At 42.8% G+C, this 22,478-nt stretch overlaps 3 protein-coding genes across 3 annotated transcripts; 1 reads left to right on the forward strand and 2 right to left on the reverse strand.

Annotated features, from left to right (window-relative positions):
* The first annotated feature begins 9,462 nt into the window (after positions 1-9,462).
* On the forward strand, positions 9,463-12,276 carry LOC107613013 (lanC-like protein GCR2). Its single transcript, XM_016314830.3, has 6 exons — positions 9,463-9,753; positions 9,927-10,105; positions 10,352-10,463; positions 10,582-10,698; positions 10,779-11,093; positions 11,612-12,276. Exons 1-6 carry the CDS (start codon positions 9,589-9,591, stop codon positions 11,948-11,950), a joined length of 1,227 nt encoding a protein of 408 aa, XP_016170316.1. The 5' UTR covers positions 9,463-9,588; the 3' UTR covers positions 11,951-12,276.
* Positions 12,277-12,391: 115 nt separating this feature from the next.
* On the reverse strand, positions 12,392-14,954 carry LOC107613015 (protochlorophyllide reductase, chloroplastic). The gene is made up of 5 exons (XM_016314831.3): positions 14,757-14,954; positions 14,553-14,651; positions 13,708-14,239; positions 13,107-13,465; positions 12,392-12,924 (listed from the first exon to the last, which is right to left on the reverse strand). The coding sequence occupies exons 1-5, from the start codon at positions 14,808-14,810 to the stop codon at positions 12,769-12,771; spliced, it is 1,200 nt and encodes a 399-aa protein (XP_016170317.1). The 5' UTR covers positions 14,811-14,954; the 3' UTR covers positions 12,392-12,768.
* Positions 14,955-15,692: 738 nt separating this feature from the next.
* On the reverse strand, positions 15,693-21,806 carry LOC107613389 (2-deoxy-glucose resistant protein 2). The gene is made up of 7 exons (XM_016315353.3): positions 19,830-21,806; positions 18,171-18,261; positions 17,601-17,758; positions 17,458-17,509; positions 17,262-17,344; positions 16,991-17,084; positions 15,693-16,671 (listed from the first exon to the last, which is right to left on the reverse strand). Exons 1-7 carry the CDS (start codon positions 21,471-21,473, stop codon positions 16,070-16,072), a joined length of 2,724 nt encoding a protein of 907 aa, XP_016170839.1. The 5' UTR covers positions 21,474-21,806; the 3' UTR covers positions 15,693-16,069.
* Between the last annotated feature and the right edge of the window lie 672 nt (positions 21,807-22,478).

Here is a 22,478-nt window from a genome sequence, read left to right on the forward strand (position 1 = left end):
GAGGGGGCATCACCTTTTTTGGTTGACACTGGAGGGTGAACGTCGGTTCCCCACTTACTGGAACTTTAAGGCTGGTCCGTCCGTGTTTACTCGGGTTTCGAAAGAGTTCTTGTCCTCGGAGGAGCGGGATATCGCTCTTGTTCTATGGCAGTTGTTTGGGGAGCGTCCTCTTAATCCTCGGGACGTGATGGGTGATCCGGTTGCTTGCCGGTCGTATGTTGGTGTGTGTCGTGTGTGTCCGTTCTTTACTTGTTTTTATGTTTTGTTTCCCGTTTTCGTAACTTGGGATTTTTGTTTCTTGTTTCCTTGCAGTTGAGATGGCTGGTGGCTTGACATCCTTGGCGCGGCTGAAGGCGGCGATGGCCCAGGAGGAGGGGTCGTCGTCCCCGGCTACTCTTGTTTCTAATCCTGCCGTGGAGTCTCAGCCGGTTTCTCAGGAGGTGATTTCCTCGGGTGCGCGGGCCGATGCTCAAGTTTCTCCTGGCCCCGCGAACTCTCCTGAAGTCGTCGTGGTGACGGCTGCTGAGGCTTCTCGGAAGAGAAAGAGGCCTGAGGACCCGAGCAGTGAGACTTTTGAGGATGAGGGTCTTGTGCCCAGCGTGATGGATCGATGCTTCGATACCCCGGGGTTTATTGATCAACACTTGATGCCTGGAACGGAGCCATTTTTTTATGGCTGCGATGTTTCGTTCCAGGCCAAGTCGGTGTATCGTGCCCTCCTCCGGTCTGCCGTTGTTGTTCGGAAGGCTGAGCCTATGATGGCTCAGGTCGGTTTGCTGGATAAGAAGCTTCGCCTTTCTCATGCTGAGGTAGCCAAGTTGAAGGGGGAACTTAAGGCTGCCGAAGCTGCGAGGGAGAGGGCTGTGAAGTCTTCTGAGGAGGCTGGGTCAGAGATTCTCCGACTTGTCGAGGTTGAAACTTCGCTTCTCTCTCAGTTGGCAGAGGAGCGGCAGCGGGCTTCCGATGTGGGTTCTCAGGCTGCCATGCTTCTCGCCGAGTCGGAGGCTCTAAAGGCCGAGGTTGCTGCCTTGAAGAGGGAGAAGACGGAGCTACTAGCTGATGTGAAGGATGCAATTGCGGCTACCGAGGAAACGATGAGGGCTCAAGCTTCAGTGTTGGCTCCTGGTATGGATATGTCCGTGATGGGGGCCTTCAAGACTGTTCGCGATGGTCAGATCGTTGATCTTTGAGTAGCTTTTATTTTTATCTCTTTGAATTTTTCTTTGAACTGTGTTTTTGGATATTTTCGGATGGCCAAGGGCCGTGTATTTTGATTTTGGAACACTTTATTTTCGTTTTAATGGTACTTTATTGGCCGTTCGGGCCTTTTGTATGTTCCGTTGTTTGTTTTTGGGCCGTCCAGGCCTATCATGTATTCCGTTTTAAGCTATTTCGTGTGTATTTTGGTTGTTTCCTCGGACCGTCGTTTGGTCGGGTTCTTTTGTGGATATCCGTGTGTTTGGGCCCGGGGGGGTGATCAGTCCCCCAGTTGCGGCCGTGTTTTTGTTCCGTATTTGGGATACTAAGGAAAATAGAAATAGCTGTTTTAATGGAATTTTTATTGATGGTTGGGCCTCGTTAAAACCCTCCGTTGGTGGCGGGAAAGAGTACCCGAGTTTGAAACTTAGATGAGAAATAAAAACTTAGAATTTGTAAACTGGTAGGAGAAGTACAAAAATAGAAATGATGGCAAGGGTGCGACCTTTGTAGGTTGGTCTAGGCGTAGTACCGTCGTAAGTTGGCGGCGTTCCATGTTCTCTGGACTTCGTCGCCGTTGAGCCGTTCGAGTTTGTACGCTCCTTTTCTGATTACAGCCTTGATTCTGTATGGTCCTTCCCAGTTGGGGGTGAGCTTCCCTTCTCCCGGAGTCGGGGGACCGATATCGTTTCGTCGTAAGACGAGGTCGTCGGCCGCGAATTCTCGCCGGATGACTCCGTGATTGTATCTCAGGCTGATTCTTTGCTTTAGGGCTAGCTCCCTGAGATGGGTTATGCTTCTTATTTCGTCAATGAGGTCTCGTTCTGCTTCTTCGTCGTTACCTCCGACCGTTTTCCTGGGACTTGGGTCTCCGATCTCTACCGGGATGACCGCCTCGATCCCGTATGTTAGTCGGAAAGGTGTTTCTCCCGTTGTTGTTTGAGGTGTGGTTAGGTATGACCATAGGACCGACCCGAGTTCATCGGCCCATAGCCCTTTGGCTTCGTCGAGCCGCTTTTTAAGTCTTTTGACGATTATTTTGTTTGCGGATTCTACCTGTCCATTTGTCTGGGGGTGTTCTACCGAGCTAAAACGGTGGGATACACGTAGCCCCTCTAAAAATTCTCTGAATTTTTTGTCAGTGAATTGGGTTCCGTTGTCCGAGATAACGATCTCGGGGATCCCGAATCGGGTGATGATCTGACGCCAGAGGAATTTTCGGCATTGGGTTGCCGTTATGGAGGATAGGGGCTCGGCTTCGATCCATTTAGTGTAGTAGTCTATGGCGACGATGAGGTATCTAAGTTGGTCGGGTGCCGTAGGGAAGGGTCCGACGAGGTCGATGCCCCAAGTGCCGAACGGCCGCTCTGCCGATATGGTGCTGAGCTGGTGCGGTGCGGCTTGGTGGATATTGGCGTGTCTTTGGCATTTGTCGCAGTTTTTAACTATTTGTATGGAATCCCGGATAACTGGTGCACGAAATTGTGATCTCCAGGCTCGAACAAATCCTGGTAATGGCTCCAAAGCTTGGTGCTTTGATCTTAATTCATAATTGTCACAACTTCGATACAACTAACCAGCAAGTGTACTGGGTCGTCCAAGTAATACCTTACGTGAGTAAGGGTCGAATCCCACGGAGATTGTTGGTATGAAGTAAGCTATGGTCACCTTGTAAATCTCAGTCAGGCAGATATAAAGTGATAATGGTGTTTTCGAATATTAATTAATAAAATAGGGATAGAGACACTTATGTAATTCATTGATAGGAATTTCAGATAAGTGAATGGAGATGCTTTCGTTCCTCTGAACCTCTGCTTTCTTGCTATCTTCATCCAGTCAGTCTTACTCCTTTCCATGGCTGGCTTTATGTGATACATCACCACTGTCAATGGCTACTTTCGGTCATCTCTCGGAAAAATGATCCAATGCCCTGTCACGGCACGGCTAATCGTCTGGAGGCATCACCCTTGCCAATGGCTTCATCTTATCCTCTCAGTGAATAATATGCTCACGCACCCTGTCACGGCACGGCTATTCATCTGTCGGTTCTCGATCATGCTGGAATAGGATTTACTATCCTTTTGCGTCTGTCACTAACGCCCTGCAATCGCGAGTTAGGAGCTCGTCACAGTCATTCAATCATTGAATCCTACTCGGAATACCACAGACAAGTTTTAGACCTTCCAGATTCTCTTGAATGCCGCCATCATTCTAGCTTACACCACGAAGATTCTGGTTGGGAGATCTAAGAGATATTCATTCTAGCTTATTTCATGTAGAACGGAAGTGTTTGTCAGACACGTGTTCATAGGGGAGATGGTGATGAGCGTCACACATAATCATCACCTTCATCACGTTCTTGGGTGCGAATGGATATCTTAGAAGCGAAATAAGAAGAATTGAATAGAAAACAGTAGTACTTTGCATTAATCTTTGAGGAACAGCAGAGCTCCACACCTTAATCTATGGAGTGTAGAAACTCTACCGTTGAAAATACATAAGTGAAAGGTCCAGGCATGGCCGAGATGGCCAGCCCCCTAAACGAGATCACAGGATCAAAATACAATCCAGGATGGTCTAAAAGACGTCTAATACAATAGTAAGAGGTCCTATTTATAATAAACTAGTCACTAGGGTTTACATGAGTAAGTAATTGATGAATAAATCCACTTCCGGGGCCCACTAGGTGTGTGTTTGGGCTGAGCCTAAGTGTTGCACGTGCAGAGGCCATTTGTGGAGTTGAACGCCAGTATTTGTGCCAGTTTGGGCGTTCAACTCTGGTTTTGGATCCTTTTCTGGCGCTGGACGCCAGATTTGGTCAGAGAGCTGGCATTGAACGTCAGTTTACGTCGTCTATTCTTGGCCAAAGTATGGACTATTATATATTTCTGGAAAGCCCTGGATGTCTACTTTCTAACGCAATTGGAAGCGCGCCATTTCAAGTTCTGTAGCTCCAGAAAATCCACTTTGAGTGCAGGGAGGTCAGAATCCAACAGCATCAGCAGTCCTTTTTCAACCTCTGAATCTGATTTCAGCTCAAGTCCCTCAATTTCAGCCAGAAAATACCTGAAATCACAGAAAAACACACAAACTCGTAGTAAAGTCCAGAAATGTGAATTTAACATAAAAACTAATGAAAACATCCCTAAAAGTAACTAGATCCTACTAAAAACATACTAAAAACAGTGTCAAAAAGCGTATAAATTATCCGCTCATCAATAACCGTGGGCTAGAAGTAGCCTGCTCTGATGACTTTTTGGGCTAAAGTCTTGCCTCCGACGTGGTGACCGCAGCAGCCTTCGTGGATTTCACGGAGTATGTACTCCGTGTTCTCGGGTTCGATGCATTTGAGCAGGGGTTGCGAGAATCCGCGTTTGTATAGCTGTCCTGCGACAATGGTATAGTTGGCGGCTTCCCTTTTTATTCATTTTTCCTCTTTGGGGTCTGGTGGCAGTGTTCCATCGAGGAGGTATTGCAGGATCGGGTAGGTCCAAGATCCCTGGTTTAAGATTGTCAGGTGAGCGTTGGTCGTTGTTGACACGGAGGGTATCTTAACGACTTCCTGGATTAACGATTTGTTACTGTGTCCGGGTTTGGTACTAGCTAGCTTGGAGAGTAGGTCAGCTCTGGCATTTCGTTCCCTAGGGACGTGCTGTATGGTGACGTGTTCGAATCCTTCTCTTAGTTTGTTTACCTTGGCGAGGTATTGTTGGAGTAGGGGATCTCGTGTCTGGTAGTCTCCGTTAATTTGGGAACTGACTACCTGTGAATCGGTATTTACTTCTAGGACCTTTGCTCCGACTTCCCGTGCTAAGGATAGGCCCGCCAAGAGGGCCTCGTATTCTGCTTGGTTGTTTGATACTGGAAATTCATATCGTACCGACTGTTCGATCGTGATTCCATTTTGATTTTCGAGTATGACTCCGGCGCCTCCGTAGGTGGAGTTTGATGAGCCGTCGACGTGTAGTTTCCATGATTCGGGGGTGAGCTTTCCCGGGGTCATCTCGGCAATGAAGTCGGCCATAGCTTGTGCTTTGATCGCATTTCGGGGTTCGAATTTGATCTGGAATTGAGATAGTTCGATGGACCACGCTAGCATTCTTCCCGCTAGGTCGGGTTTCTGCAACACCTGTTTGACCGTCTGGTCGGTTCGAACCGTCACGGGATGAGCTTGGAAGTATTGTCGTAGGCGTCGGGAGGCTGTAAGGAGTGTGAAAGCTAGCTTTTCTAAGCGTGAGTAGCGAGCTTCCGCATCTTGTAGAACTTTGCTTATGAAGTATACGGGTTTTTGTTCCTTTTTATCGTTTTCACGGACGAGTGCCGCTGCGAGTGCTTCTTCCATTATGGAGAGGTATAAGTAAAGTGTCTCCCCTGTTTGGGGTTTGGCGAGGATTGGTGGTTCCGCTAGGACCCTCTTGAAGTGTTGGAATGCTTCTTCACATTCCGTCTCCCATTTGAAAGGGGCTCCTTTTTTCATTAGTTTGAAGAAAGGGGTCGCTTTTTGGGCCGAAGCCCTGAGAAAGCGCGATAATGCCGTCAGTCGGCCGGTAAGCTTTTGGATGTCTTTAAGGTTTATGGGGCTCGTCATCTCGAGGACGGCGTGACATTTTTCTGGGTTTGCTTCAACTCCGCGTTGCGTGATCATGAAGCCGAGGAACTTCCCTGCCTCCATTCCGAAGGCACATTTTGTCGGGTTGAGTCGCATTTGGTGCTTTCGTAGGGTATTCATTATGACCTTGAGGTCGTCGGTTAGTTGTTCGCCGGATTCGGTCTTGGCGAGCATGTCGTCTATGTAGACTTCTAATTTGTTACCGGACAGGTCTCGAAATATCTTGTTGACCAGTCTTTGATAGGTTGCTCCAGCATTTTTCAAACCGAAGAGCATTACTGTGTAGCAGTACGTCCCGTCTGGGGTGATGAAAGCTGTTTTCTCTTCGTCTGGTCGGTACATCGGAATCTGGTTGTATCCGGAATATGCATCCATGAAGCTGAGGTATCGGTGACCGGATGCAGCGTCTACCAATCCGTCGATGTTTGGTAGGGGGAAGGCGTCCTTCGGACAAGCTTTGTTGAGGTCCGTGTAGTCGACGCACATTCGTCATTTCCCGTTAGATTTTTTCACTAGTACGACGTTGGCTAGCCAGGTTGTGTAGGGGAGTTCCCGGATGAAGTTGGCCTCAAGTAGGGCTTTAACTTGTTTTTTGACTTCGGTGGCTCGGTCTGGCGACATTTTTCTTCTCCTTTGTGCTACTGGTTTAGCTTTGGGGTCCACGGCTAGACGGTGAGACATTAGGTCGGGGTTTATTCCCGGCATGTCGGCTGGTGTGAATGCAAATAGGTCTCTATTTTGTTTCAGGAGTTGAGAGAGCTCCTCTTTGAGGTCATATGGGAGGTTCCTATTAATGAAGGTGTATTCATCCTTGGTTGGCCCTATTTGTAGTTTTTCCATATCCCCTTCTGGCTCTGGCCTGGGTTGGCCGTCTTGTCGGGCGTCCAGATCGACTAGGAATACTCCGGCCGCATCTCGGGATTTCTTTCTTAGGGCTAGGCTGGTGTTGTCGCATTCGGCTGCGACTTCTCGGTCCCCGTGGATTGTGCCGACGGAGCCGTCGTCGGTTCTGAATTTCATAAGGAGGTATTTGGTAAAGATGACTGCGGAGAAGTCATTGATTGTTTTCCTTCCGAGGATCACGTTATAGGCTGTGGAGTCTTTTAGGACTACGAATTCAGATAGGATTGTCTTCTTCTGGCTGCTCGTTCCTATGGTGATGGGAAGTGTGATTGAGCCATCTGGTTTGAGGAAGTTATCTCCGAGTCCCGTGACGCCGTGGCGGTGTGTTTGGAGGTTGTCGTTGTGGAGTTCGAGTTTATCGAAGGCTCCTCGAAAAAGGATGTTTGAGTCTGCCCCGGTGTCTACCAGTATCCTTCGTACGAGTCATGTTCCGATTCTAGCCGAGATGACGAAGGGGGCATCCTCAGCTGAGGTGCCGTGTTGGCAGTCCTCTGGTAAGAACGTTATCGTATTGTCGGTCCCGGAGATTGGGGCTTGGTTCCTTACAGCCATTACCTTGAGGTCCTTCTTCATTGTTAGTTTTGACTTGCTTGATACGTCCTTGCCTGTGATGACGTTTACTATGATGGTCGGGTCTTCCTCTGGGCTTTTCCTGGGGGGTTGCTTTTGGGTTCTCGGGTTACGTCCTTCTCTCTCCGATGACCTGTCTCTCTCCGTGCGTCTCGGTTCTCTGATGATTTTGGCAAATTTTGGGAGTTTGCCGTCTCGTATGGCTTGTTCAAGGGCGTCTTTAAGGTCGAAACAATCTTGTGTTTTGTGACCGTAACCTCGGTGGTATTCGCAGTAGAGGGTTTTGTTGCCTCCTGTCCTTTCTTTGAGTTGTCGGGCTTTCGGAATGATGCCTCGATCTGCTATTTGGTGGTATATCTCGGCAATTGGTGCTGTCAGGGGCGTGTAATTAGAGAATTTGCCTATTCTCGGTGGTCGGCTAGTCGGCCTGGGGTGGTCCCGTTGATTCTCTTTGGGTGTTGGGTTTTGGTGAGAAGCCAAATTGCCGCGCTGGGTGTTGCCGTGCTGCCGCTTGTTGGCGGCGACGACCTGGCTGACTTCTTCGTCGTTGATGTAGTCTTTGGCGACGTTCTGGATCTCGTGCATGGTCCATACCGGTCTGGTGGTGAGGTGTTTGCGAAAATCTTCGTTCATTAGCCCATTGGTCAGGCAAAGGCTTGCGACGGAATCCGTGAGTTCGTCGACCGTTAGGCATTCGTCGTTGAAGCGGTCGAGGTATTTTCTTGTGGATTCTTCTTGTTTTTGTGTGACCCCTAGTAAGCTGATGGGGTGTTTGGCTTTAGTGATCCTAGTGGTGAACTGGGCCATGAACTTTCGTGTAATATCGTGAAAGCTGGCTATGGACCCGTTTGGGAGGGCGTTGAACCATTTGATCGCTGGCCCGGCGAGGGTTACCGGGAAGGCTCTGCATCGGACCGCATCGGCCGCTCCTTCTAGGTTCATTCTGGCCTCAAAAGCCGTTAGGTGTTCTTGGGGATCCTTAGTTCCATCGTATTTCATATCGGTAGGTTTGTCGAAGCCTTTGGGGAGTTTTGCTCTTAGGATTCTTTCTGTGAAGGGTGTAGCTCCCATTATTATATGGTCGTTTCTCGTGCGTTTGGTGTTTCGGTCCCTCCGATCTTCGTCTGAGTAGTGTTGGTAACTCAGATCTCGAGAAGCGCTGCGGTTATGTTTCTTGTTGTATCGCCGTTCTGGCGATTTCTCGTGTCTGTGGTCGCGTGAGGAGCTGCGACCGTCTCTTCTGTCGTGCCGTCGGGTTGGCGACCTACCGCGGCGAGATCTTGATCTGGAGGTTGCATGGCTTCCGTGTTCGTTGTTGTGTTTTCCTTTATTGGTTATCTTGCCTTCGAGTTCCTGAACCCGGAGGCAGAGATCCTGGATGATCTGCGCTGCTTTGTCGCTGGCTTTCTCAGGATGTCGTCGGTCCGTGACGTCGTGATCGTTCGCGTTTTGGATAGTACTCGCTATTCTCGCTTGGTTTGTGACTTCACGGTGCTCGGGGGTTGGGTTAATCGGTTGAGAGTCATCCTGGCTTGAGGGGGTTTCCTCTAGGACGTCCCCCATCGGGCCCAGCTGGCGCAGGGTCCCCACAGACGGCGCCAATGTACGAGATGTCTCTGGTACGGATTTGAAGGGTGGATCGGGAACCCGCGGGCAAGGCTGGAGCCGGGTTGCTTGACTGGAGCGATGGGGGGCGGTACCTGCAAAGACACTCCGACGCTCAAGTCAGAATGGGTCTGGGAGGTATGAGGTGTGTGGAATGAATGATACCTGAGGGGACTTGGGTCCTCCTTTTATAGGTGATGGCCGTTATCTTATCTTATCTTGTTTGATTAGGATAAGAGAGATATTTGAATTCGGAAGTTGGTTAGGAGCCGTGAAGGGCCGGTTTTGGGCCTTCGGGTCGAAACGGGTTGTCACTGGATAACCGGGTATGCGGGATCCGTGGGTCGGATCCGTAACACCAGTTATATTTTAGTAAAAATAATTTAATATCTATAAAATTTTAAAAAAATTATGAAATTCTTAAAGAAATAGAGACATTCACATTTGCAATACAAAAAAATTCAAAAAATATATAAAAGAACATCCATTTAGTATGAAAAAGAAACATTCTGATTATTAACAAAAAAAACATCCATATATATTAACTCGTAGAAAGCAGGTCCAGCATGTTCAAGTTCAATAGTTCTAATTTTTAAGATAAAGAAAAAAACAAGGAACACAGCATGTTTTAGTGTTATGCTGTTCTACTTGGAGTACTTTCCAACTCTCAACCGTACTCCGTACTCTGCAGTGCAGAGAGCAACATGGCGGATCGCTTCTTTCCGAACGAAATGCCACGCTTTGTGGCAGAGGCGGCAGAGACCACACTTCAAGAATCTGCCACCGACTCACTCACCACCCTCCTCTCTCTTCCTTTCCAAACTCTCATCGCCAAACTTCAAGCTTCAGCTCTCCAACTCAAGCAATCGGTACACTCATATTTTTATCAATACCCCATCTTTCATTTCTCTCTAATTTTTGTAAATTTGGTTCCAATTCTCTTTTTTATGATGTTGGGTAGCATCAAAGTTGGCAACTTTACCGTTTTTTGCATTTTGCTCACCAACTGTTTGTGAATTTGTTTCTCTTTGAATGTGTTCAGGTTGTAAAGGAGACATGGGGTTCAAGTGAGAGGCATGCAAGGGACTATACCCTTTACACTGGGGCTCTTGGGACAGCATTCTTGGTTTTCAGGGCTTATCAAGTCACCAAGAATGGCATTGATCTTAGCTTATGCTCTGATATTGTTAAGGCTTGTGATTCTGCTTCAGAAGATTCTAGGTAATACTGGGAGTCTGGGACTGGTGCTGAATTTATTTTTTATTTGAAGGGTTGGTTCAAAATATGTTCAATTATATGCTGTTAATTGCTAAAGCTTGCTCTTTACAATTGTAGATGGAACTACGAGAACAAGGTTTTGAACTTTTGTTTGGAAAATCCTAAACTAAATTCAGTTTTATTTACTACCCAATATCATATGTGGAAATAGGATGATTTTAGTTTAATATGCTAATGTATTGGTTGCAGCCGTGTGACATTCATCTGTGGCCGTGCTGGTGTTTGTGCTCTTGGTGCTGTCATAGCTAAGCATGCTGGTGATGAAAAAATGCTTAACTATTACCTAAGACAATTCAAAAAGGTATTTTATTATGGTCTCTATATATTTTTGAGTTTTGATCCTTGTAAATATTCCAATTTATAGATGAAATGCGTGTGTTTAACTGCTTCCTGGATTTGTGCCCTTGATTTGAAAACAGATCAGGATACCTCGTGATTCGCCGCATGAACTGTTGTATGGACGAGCAGGTTACTTATGGGCTTGCTCATTCTTAAACAGGCATATTGGTAAAGACACAATACCTACTATGCAAATGGTAAGTTATATGCTTCATGAGCCTTGATATTGCCGAAATCATGTGAACTTGTCATCGACATGTGGTTTTAACTTTTATAGAGACCGGTTGTCGATGAAGTTATGACAGCTGGTAGACAAATGGGTCACAAGGGAAGATGTCCTTTGATGTATGAATGGCATGGGAAAAAATACTGGGGTGCTGCCCATGGGCTTGCGGGAATTATGAATGTTTTGATGGACATGGAACTTAAGCCAGATGAGGTGGAAGATGTCAAGGGTACGCTACACTACATGATCAAGAATCGTTTCCCTAGTGGCAATTATCCTTCAAGTGAAGGAAGTGAAAATGACCGGCTAGTGCATTGGTGTCATGGTGCTCCCGGAGTCACTCTTACTCTTGTAAAGGCAGCTGAGGTAATCTTCTTCGTTTTCCAAAATTTTGATGCAAAACGATAGGATGCAAGGAGATAAATATAGAAACATGTAAATGTCTATGTGATAGGATGAAATTTGCTTAATTTTCTGTCCAGAAAAAAGAAAGAAAGAAAGAAAGAAAGAAAGAAAAGGGGTGAGGGGACAATGGAGATAGAAACAATGATAAATTTTTTGTCTTGTCTATGTCTTTGTATTTCTATCATGAGACACTTACTAAACATAGTAAAAAAAAATTGACAAATGGTGGATGTTGGGGTCGTTGTTTCATCACTTGGAAAGTAGGCTATTCAGTTACTAAATAATGTCAATGTATTCAATTTTAAAGGATTCATTTTGAGTAGAAGTTGAATTTTGAAGTCAAGTTCTGCATTGTTCTATAAAAGCATTTGTTTATTTAATGCATCGGATTTTTTACAATAATTCTTGGTACTAGTCTTAATTCAAACATTGAGATCTCATGACTAGACTTTTTACCATAAATCCATTATCATTATTAGGTTTATGGGGATAAGGAATTCTTGCAAGCAGCTACAGAGGCAGGGGAAGTAGTATGGAAGAGGGGACTTCTCAAGCGAGTCGGCATCTGTCACGGCATCAGCGGGAATGCCTATGTCTTTCTTTCCCTCTATAGATTGACAGGGAATGCGGAGTACTTATACATGGCCAAAGCATTTGCTTGCTTTCTTCTTGATAGAGCAGAAAGATTGACCTCAGAAGGGAAGATGCATGGTGGAGATCGACCTTATTCGTTGTTTGAAGGTCTTGGAGGAATGGCATGCACATTCCTAGACATGAATGATCCAAAAGCTGCAAAGTTCCCAGGTTATGAACTTTGAGGGAAAATGCTATGATGTACAGATAAAAACTTGTTTTATCATGCACCAAGTTAATTCAGTGTTATGTATCTGAACTATGAGTAGTAGTAGTTCATACTTCATACACATTAGAGAGTTAACTCAGCATCATATACTAAGTCCAACACTCCAATTAGTTGTATTTTAGATGTTTCCAGAACTTTTGAGTCATTACATAAAAGAGAAGATGCTTTTGTTTACTGTAAATAAATGAAGTGCTTTTGATGTTGATGATGAATAATGATGTAGCCTAAAGATATTTTTGTAAATATGAGAGAAAGTAAAATGGAAACTCCAGTATTATGATACTAAGTGCACTTCATGTAGCTTCTCATGATGTTTGTTAGTGCATTATGTCTTGTGATTTGTTTCTTCCATTTCATGAAATTTGTCTAATTGTCTAAAGAGATATTTATCTTAAAATGGAGAGGGAATTAAGCTGATATATTAAAATGTATTAAACTCACCACTATCTTATACCCACCCAAACACATAAATACATGATTTAGGCTCTAAGGCTATATTGATTTCCCCTTAAGTTGATATTACTACAAATGTTTTAAGATAAACTTCAGAAGCATGTCCAAGATATGCAGTTAACACCCCCCCGCACTTTGATGTTTTGTTGACAAAATCTTAATTCACAAAAGTTATTGACTCCTACATGAAAAGCCAAAACGAAAAAGGTTCCTTACTAAGGAACTCATCATCCATCATGGGATCTTCACTCTTGTGGAAACATCAATTTTACTCCAAGACAAGATTTGTTAATCAACTAAGGATGGTGGAGGGTCCACCACTTAGGCCAAACCAACGAGTTTCTCACTGATCTCCCAAACCTTGCGTGCCTTCTCAATATCACTTGCTTCCTGAGATAACTGGTTCTCAAATGAAGCTGAGGCCTTGTTCCAGCTCCAATATACACCTGATTTTGTTAGGCTTGGATCACTTACAACCTGCATTGCAAGCCATATATACAGTTCTATACATCAGAAAATAATGCATTATCATATCTAGATTGTAATGATTTGTATGTTAATATAATTTCCGTCGCGATATTATTTGCATTTGCAAATAGTTTGATCATATTGTCGACCCCATTTTATTGTTATCTTTATGAAGTGCTTTTGCTATTTACCTGAGCAAGTCTCTTCCCAGCTTCATCTTCTGAGACATAGCCTTTGGTTATGTACTTTTGGAATGGAGGGAACAGAGTTCTGAACAATGGAATGTGCTCTCTGAACAAGCCTGTTGTAGCAATGCAACCGGGGTACAGGGAAGCGAATGTGATTCCGGTTTCCTCATGGTATCTTCGGTGGAACTCTTGCATTGTTAGCATGTTGCATACTTTGCTGTCCTTGTATGCCTTGGCCCCATCGAAGTCTCCACCATCTATCATGGCCGAGCTGTTTAGTCCGTTCAAGCCACCAGCAAGTCCCCTCAAGTCACCGAGGTTAGCCTTGGGAGGTACATTTCCAGCTAGTGTGTTTGTGTTCCCTGTTTAAACTCCACAATCAGCACAAAAATGTATCGAAAATTTTGCCGATAAGGAAAGTAGACCACCAATTCATCCATGAAAGATTGAGTAACCGAAAATTTAGTCCCTAAACAAGCCTGCAATACTTGAAAAGTGTATCATCTCAATTCTGTTTTTGTTGAAACTAAATTGTTAATGTTTCAATCTTTCAAACACTAAATTGGTTGTTTATTACAACAAGAAATTTAGTAATGAACTATACCTGTGATTGAGCCTACAATGATCAAGCGCTTCGAGGGGTAATCAGATTTGGTCAAGTCATCCATCAATAAGCGAGCTAGTAGAAAATGGCCGAGATGATTTGTCCCAACACTTAATTCAAAGCCTTCAGCAGTGAATCTAGGCTCCTTGGCAGTTGGCAAGTAAACAGCAGCATTGCAAACCAGCACATCCAGCGGCATTTCGGATCGCCGTAAGTTATCTACAAATTGGCGAACGCTGTCGAGCGAGGCAAGATCCAAGTGCATGATGCTGTAGTTCTCCTTAGACATGCCAGCTGATTTTGCGGCCCTTGCAGCTTTTAGGAAATCCCTGCAGGCCATTATTACATGCCACTTTCCGGTCTCGGCCAAAGCCTTGGCAGTGGCGAGTCCCAGTCCAGAAGATGCTCCGGTGACCACAACATTGCCCTTCCTCAATGTCTTCTTGCCTTCTGGAGCAGACTTGCTAACCGCCGGAGTAGCAGTCGCCGCTGTCTCAGCCCTCACAACACCAATGCTTTGTTGGAATTCCCTCTTTTAAGGAGTGGTAAATTATATAAGTTAGAGGGAATTACATAACACATTGTATTTTTGCAATTAAAATCTGAAACTATTAAAAGGATAAATATCCATAACACATTTTCAGTAAGCACAATTCTCAACATAATAAAAAAATCAGAGAAACTAATGGATTCTCAATCCTAGAGCTAAAAATGAATAGAACTATAACTACTGTTTTGACCAAGTACTATTAACACATGTAGAGTCAAATGTTTCACTATTTCAGTAAAATTAAACTTCATAGAAAGCTCACAAGTGAAAAAATTAAGGCTCATTTTGCAGTTACCTTGCACCTTAATGCAGAAGAACTGAAGTCAGCTTTGAAAGAATCTGACAATGAAAGACCAAACAAAGTGGAGTCTCTGAGAGACACACTACCCTTTCCCTGCAAACACAAGAAACAATTCCCAATTTTTTTCAAATTCAATTATCATCACTCAAGTTGAAAAATACTTACATAACAAGAATGAAAACTGAAGTATATACCAACCTCCTTAGGAATTGAGAAAGAAGCAGGAACCAAAGAAGCAGCTTGCAGAGCCATTGAAACCTTGGAAAACAAAAGTATATGCTTTTCTTTATGGGGTTGTTATTGTTATTTCAGTAATGTTCCCCTCACCCAAGAAAATCTAAGTTGAAGTGCTTGTGTACTTGAAAGTGAACGAACGAATTTATACATAGATGAAGTGCTTGTTCTAATATATATGAATATATATGAGTGGATAAGATAATTGGAAGCATGGGATCCTGCCACGTGTTTTCTAACCAACCAATGAAAAAATGGCTTGAGATTTCCAATGATATTTTCATGACTATAATATTCACTTAGGAGACTGTTGGTAATCAGAGCCATTCCATGTCTCTGACCCCACCAATTGTGATGCCTGTTGTGCACTACAAGTCTACAATACTCAAATTCTTTTTTTTTTAATAAGGTTTTATAATTTTATTTAGTATCTCGTAATGATATAATTTTAAATATTCAAATAATATTATTAGTCTAAATATCAGTGCTGAAAGGGACAGGAGAGTGGAGGTACATGTTTTGGATAGGAGGTGAAGTACATGCTATTTTTGGCAGGCTTTTTTTACTTTTTTTTTTTTTTCAAAAGATAAGAAATTATTCAATGGTTTTTTTTTTTTTTGGTCAATGGAGATCTTTCATTATTTTAATTAGAAGAAACTAGAAAGTTTCAGATTGCATGCAAGTTGCAAGAGTCTTACACTCACATGTCATAACTCATAAGTCATAACCCAACAAGGAACTCAACTAGATTGTTGAGATTTTGAGCCTATATCACCACTTTAGTTCGACTTATAGACCAGGTAATGCTACAATTGTGGTGCCATGGTATAAAATTAAAATCGATAAACTTATTAAGGTAAGGTATTGACTATTTAATAATTCAATGACAAAACTCAAGGCAAGTTGTGTGAATTGTGAAAGAATCATCATTTCTAATTTCAATAAGCTTTAACCATGCTGGCGTTACTCTACAATTCCCGATTACATAAACAAACCCATCGGTTTCTAAATTCCTGGTGTACCTTCTTTTTTTTTTCTCTTTTTTTTTAATTCTTTTTTTCTTTGACAAATTTTCAACCCTTTTCCCCTCTGTGCCTGGTTGGAATAACAACCCTATTAGCACAATGAACGAGGAAAGAATTGGAACCTCCCCAACCCGTTAAAATATTACAAATATCACCCATTTCTCTGTACAGGTTTTCCCTTCAAGAGCTGATTTCATCAACTCAACTCCACCATGCCCATAAAATGATAAAAGCATGCATTCTTATCACCTCTTATATCCGAAGTGGCAATCCAAAATTTTGGAAAGTTCTAATTTCACCTCGAAGGCCAGCAGTTACAATCACCATACCCCAGGCTGACATGTTTTGACTTCCTGTGTTTGAGTAATCCCCACTGATACGAGGGCTTCGATTCTTTGTAGCTGCCACGACAAGTTTTTCCTCCGGCCATGTTGCAGAAATTCTATCGAAAAAGTAGCTGTTTGTGGCACCTGCAATGGTTGCCTGGCGCGGACTATTGCTGTAAACCGATGTGGATCGTGAACCCTCGGAGCCAAAGTTTTCCTCAACGGGGGTTGGAGGATGATTGGCGGACAAGGCCTCATCCACATTGTTATCAATCTCAGTTTGCTCTCCAGAAAGTGTATCGTGCATGTCCCAGGCATCGCCCATACCTGGCCATGGAATGGCCACTGAAACATCTTTACAGTGGAAATGTTCGTATGCACCTGTGATAGTTACACCTTTGCTTCTGTTAGGCCTACAATCCGCTTCATTTTTCCATATGTACACGTGGGAATCCTCACTCGCGGAGACAATATATTTACCGTTGGCTGTCAGAGAGGCTGAAATTTGGCTTGACGAATTACGGAACCCTGTAGAAAACTCGCATCAGTTTACTGTGAAATGATGCCAGCTCGAAAATGAATATACAGAAGACCTGTTCCCATTTGAGCAAAAGTTGCAGAGGAAACAGGAACAAAATTTGTATTTCCGTGTGTTCAAACAAATTTACAATGTCTTTCTGCCTAAATAAACCATATACAAAGATACATGAAAAAGAATAGTTACCATAGAATTAACATAATAAATTTTATACACAAGAAAGTAGTTAATCAAACAGTGTATTCACTAGTTATATTATCTTTCTAAAAAATTCAATTGATATATAACTAGTGTTGGTTAAATAAATACCTTTAAACTTGTGAACCAGGTCAACACCATCAACAACCCGAATTCGTGAATCAGCAGATGTGATAAGTACCTCTGATGAACTTCCTGGGGCAAACTGTTCATGAGCTTCGGTTAGAAAGATTAGCATAATTGAATAAGCATTGTAACAAAGTAAAAGCATATCAAACTAATCAGGCACCCTTTTTTGGCCTTTTGGTTTTATTTTTCCTTTGTTCAACATTTTTTACGTGAAAAAAGGAGCATATCTCATATAGGAGCACAGCAGTTTTACCTGGAAACCTGTAATTTTTTTTAGATGTGATTTCTTCTTCTTGTTCTGCAGATTGATCTGACTTTTTTGTTGCAACTTATTTTCTGAACAAAAAGTAAAAATATAACAATCAATGCCCCCGCAATCACCGGAAAATAGTACATGGACAGGCACAGTTTATAAAAATTATTAGAAAATAAAGTCTCAGCGATGGTACCTGATGTGTTATATAAGTGGCAACTGCCCTTGTAAGAACCAACCAGTGCACTCTGCAGGAACCAGCAAATTTGATTGAGATGCAACTAAAAAAGTTGAATTTCCAAATGTTGTGAATGGATGCATATTAATCTTTAGACCAACCTGACCATCGGGTGTATAACAAGCAGCAGTAACCATCTCATGCATATCAGTCCAATCAACAACCTGCCTATCAGGAATGCTCCATATGCGAACCTTAGCATCCAAGGATCCGCTAATGAAGTAATTATCATCAACAGGATTAAACTGGATGCAAGTTACTGTGCCAGACAGAAAACAGATTGAAGCAGAAGGTATGATTAGCAAAAGAAAACAAAAAGTTGGCGGAGGAAAAAAATTGCTTTCACTGATAAACTTAACCATCCTATTACACATTAGAGAACTTGTGTACAATTAATCCTATATGCAGCAAAGACAGATACTCTGACAAAATTGTACCTGTCTGGCACAATTATAGGGCAAATTGGGTTTGTTTGGTAAGGATATGATGATGCACTGGGAACTAATCCAAATTTTATTGTGAAGAGGGAGAAGACTACTATGATATAGACACATAAAGGTACATAAATGATCTGCCATTAAATTGAATATAGAGAGCTGATAGGAGTGGTCTATATGACATCTAGTCAGATGAAGGAAGAACAACAAGAGCTAATAACTGCATTTACTCACCAAAGTCACTGTGTGAAAAAACTTTCAAACAAGAGTTGCTAGACAAATGCCACAACCGCACCGTTTTGTCCATTGAAGATGAGAGCAAGTGCTGAGAAAAATTGGAAAAAGGATTAGAAGAATGATTTAAGACCACATGCACCTAACAGCAAACAGCAATGCTTTACATAAAATATTTGAAGGTTCATTCAACAAACAATAAATGGAAGATCACAACATAAAAAAATAGATAAAAGCTCCATTTAGGCTTTATCAAAAGAATATTAAGAGTTTTCAATACTGTCTATCATTATTGTAGTCCCCAGAGGGAAAAAAATACTATCTGCTCTTAAAGTTGATTCTTAGTCTTAGGCACTCCAAAAATGTGCTCATCCACATCTGAATAGTGTTGCTAAATTACAACTCAAATAGGAATATAAACTGTTGAAACAATCACGTGGTCACTCTAATGTATATAATTGGCAGAAGTTTAGACTTTAGTGAACTATAAACACAGTTCAATCTTCAAGCCCTTGGGTTCAAAATGGGCTTTAAAATTTGAGTCATTAACAAGACAAGATCCTGAATCCAGCTCCACTGTACCTTATTAATAATAGTTCCTAGTTTTACAAGTCTAACAAACACATTCTTAAAGTTAACATAGGGAATAAAGAAGATTTGACCAGAAGTTAATCATAACACAAGATAAACTCTTGTTCATTCATGACACAGACATCAACAAACCACCTAAGAAGCACTCCTGAGTTACAAAACAAAGCATCCTAAGCAAGTTACCAACATTCTTTTCGTCTTCTTAACAGGACATTTTGGATCCCTTTTCATTACAGCCAAGCCAACTAACTCCATATAAAATATGCAGTATAGTAATTGCTTGAAGAATGGATATACCTATACAGTCCCCAACTATCAAAGCAAGCATTAGGTACAAAATAAATCTCAATGCCTACTGCAATCCAGTTTTTGTGAGCTAACCTCTCAAAACTGATATTCTTTTATTCAATTCCCGGGGAGACCATGACTAACATCCTAATTCTTAGAAAAGTAGTTTGTAGACCCATTAAATCAGAAGTTTATCCTGGAAAATCATCTTGATATGGATGGAATAGGGAGAAAGGAAGAAAGATCCAGCAATTCTTCACAGACAGGATTATATCTACATGTCTTTACAATTCTTACTTAAATTTTACAAACTAAGAATACTTGACCCAAAAACTAGAAATGGTTTAGTCCCATGTGCACAAATATCTTACAGCATGTACCAACCAGAAAACACTAAACAAAAATGTCTCAGCTCTACCCTCAAATAGCATAGCCATTATTGCATTAAAATCCATATCTGTCCCTTGATGCCTTTATTCAGCCACTTCGAAACCCTCCTAATCAAACCAATATTACAGTGAGTACCCATATATTTGTGCTGTAGATGGTTACAAAGTAGAAAATTCATTCCTATTGTTTAGTATAAGTGCATTCTTCAGTTAACAGGGCAATACAGAGTAGGAGTGTAATCAGTGTATCCAATAAAGGATCAATTGATGCCAATAGAATAGCAAATAACAAACATCACAAGTATGCAGAGGAAAATTGAACAAGAAGTTGGAATTAAAGGAATATAATAACACCTATCTTATAAAAAATTAATTAGTCTTAGTAGCTAACCTGAGATTTGGACCAAGAGAGGTCAAGCACATCATGAAGATGTCCCTGAAAGGAGCAAATGGGTTTCTCGGTGAGCGCAAACACGGTATCCGGGATAACTAATTGATCCAAGCTCAACGATTTCCGGGTAATGGATGTCCTCCCCTTCCTCTTCCTCTCTGGATGATGATTGTCCAAGAGAGGTGACTTGTCCATGAGAGGGGACAGCAGATTCGGCTCCAGCGAAGATCCATTGACAACAAACAACATGTTCATATTCCCATCCTCATGTTTTTCCATCAGCAGCTCCCCCTTCCTCTCAGACTCCACAACCTGCCACACATGGATCACACAATCCTCGCCGGCACTTGCTAAATACTTCCCATCTAAGCTAAACTTAATACTCCATATAGATCCATTATGAGCCTGAATCTCCTGGCTCTTGTAAAGAGCTGTGACCTCCTTACATGGCTTCCCATACTGCCTAACCTTAACTCTCTCAGGTCCATGGAATGAGGCATTATCCTGGCTGTCATCCGTGGCGGAGCTTGACCTCCTCCCCCCCTTCTCCGAAGAGGTGTCCCTCTCGTCGCTGCTTCGCCGCTCCTTATGTGTCCCCATCGCGGATTTTAAGGCCCTCAACCAGTTCCCTCTCTTCTTCAACTTGGAACCATTGTTTCCCTTGCCACCTTCATTGCCAATTGAATCCACATTGTCCTTTCCATGGCTTTCCTCCACATTCTGCCTCCTCATGAGCTCTTGGACAATCGGCGAGTGACCGACCGTCATTTCAAACTCCTCCATTGTCAGTTGCCGGCCAGTGCCGACCTCCCTGAACTTGTTCCACATGCCATCTTCTCTAAACTCTTTCACCACAAACTCTTTCCCATTGTCAAGATCCCTTATGGTGCAAGCCTCCTCATTGACCTCATTATAATCCCCACTAGCCACTGCCTCTGCCGCCACGGCAACCACCTCACCGGCGACATTCTCCGGTACCATGGACCCGTTCTGCCCAAAATCCACACTTTTTCCATTCCTCCCCGAAGGAGGCTTCCAGGGGGACCCGCCATTTCCACCGCCACCACCAACACTGCCCCCGCGACGATTCCGGCTATTTACATATTTTCCGGCCTCCGGTACGGCCGAACGAATAGAAAGAATGGAAGAAGAAGACGAACAAGAACGACAGCAACGACAAGAAGAACGAGAAAGCGAACAAGAACCACAAGGCTTTTCATCATCATCATCAACACCATCACCAACGGAATTCTGAGGATCCGCGGCACCGTCAGAGCTCGATCGGGGCATCCCTCCGGCGGAGCCCTGACGCAGTCCAGTCAACTGATCCGACGACGGGGAGCGGGAAGAGTCCCCATTATCGCGCGGGGGCGAGGGAGCGGCGAGACCGAGGTGGCGGAGGAGGGAGGAACGGCGCTCGGAGACGGAGGAAGGATGAGAGATCCAGAGGTCGTAGTTGTTGTTGAGTGCGAGGGCATAATTGTAAATTCCGTCGTCGGGCTTGTGGTGGTGGTGTTGCGGCGGTTCTTGTTCGGTGTCGGAGGTGGTGGAGGTAGAGCATTCGGAGGAGGATAGTAGCCTGTCAAGGGACTCGTAGAAGAGGTCGGCGGTGTCGTTTTGGTGGTGGCCGGCGGCGTAGGTCATGGTTGTCCGGGAAGAAGCAGCAGCATTCCCATGGATGGGATTGGAGAAGGAAAGAGAAAAGAAAGAGTGATTGGTTTGTTTCTTTGTTTTGTTTTGTTTTGTTGAGATCCAATTAGGGATTGGGTTTTGGGGGGGAACGAAGCCCTATGTTGCTTCCTTCTCTCTCTCTCTCTCTCTCTCTCTCTCTTTCTCTCTGTGTTCGTGTTTAGTGTGTGTGGAGAAACTTGAGCTTTTGTCCGGGGGGCAACGTTTATTCTCTCTCTTCCCCTCTTTCTCTCTCTCTGTCTGTGTCTCTCTCTGTGTGTGTGTGAGAGAGGTGGAAGAAAGAGAAACAAAAGAAAGAGAGGTTTTTTTTTTCTTTCATTTTATTTAACCATTTTTATTTATTAATACAGTCATATTATTATTATTTATTATTTATTTTATTTTTAATATATATTTTATATAAATAATTAATTTTTAATATACACATAATATAATTAAATACATATATTAATTATACTGTAAGTTAAATTGATTAAATATGTAATAATTTTATGAGTTAATTTTAATATGTTAATAGTTATAGAACTCGTACAATCACATTTATTCTTTTGATTAATTATTCATATTGTTAAAAAATAATTATTTTTATTAATATAATATTATATATATATATATATATATTTTCACAATGTATTAAACTTTAAAAATGTATATAATAAATCTTTAATAAAATAATGTAAAAAAGAATAATTTATCTTTTAATTCTGAAAATACCAAAACAATTGGCTTTCTGCAAATATATATGAAGCTTTTCAATGGTGAATTAAATATTTATTTATTTTTGGTGATGGTTGGATTTGGGAATAGAAAATTGTCCGAGAAAGTGGAAACGAAATATGTTATGATTTTGTTGATTCGAGAAATCACCGCATCCCATTCACCGCCGAATACAAACAATTTCTCTCACACTCCCTCCTCCCGCTTCATTACATGCTCCAACACTCCAAGTCCTCTCAAAAT

Source organism: Arachis ipaensis, chromosome B8 (assembly GCF_059453495.1).
Source record: "Arachis ipaensis isolate K30076 ecotype BB chromosome B8, ASM5945349v1, whole genome shotgun sequence".
Classification (NCBI taxonomy): domain Eukaryota; kingdom Viridiplantae; phylum Streptophyta; class Magnoliopsida; order Fabales; family Fabaceae; genus Arachis; species Arachis ipaensis.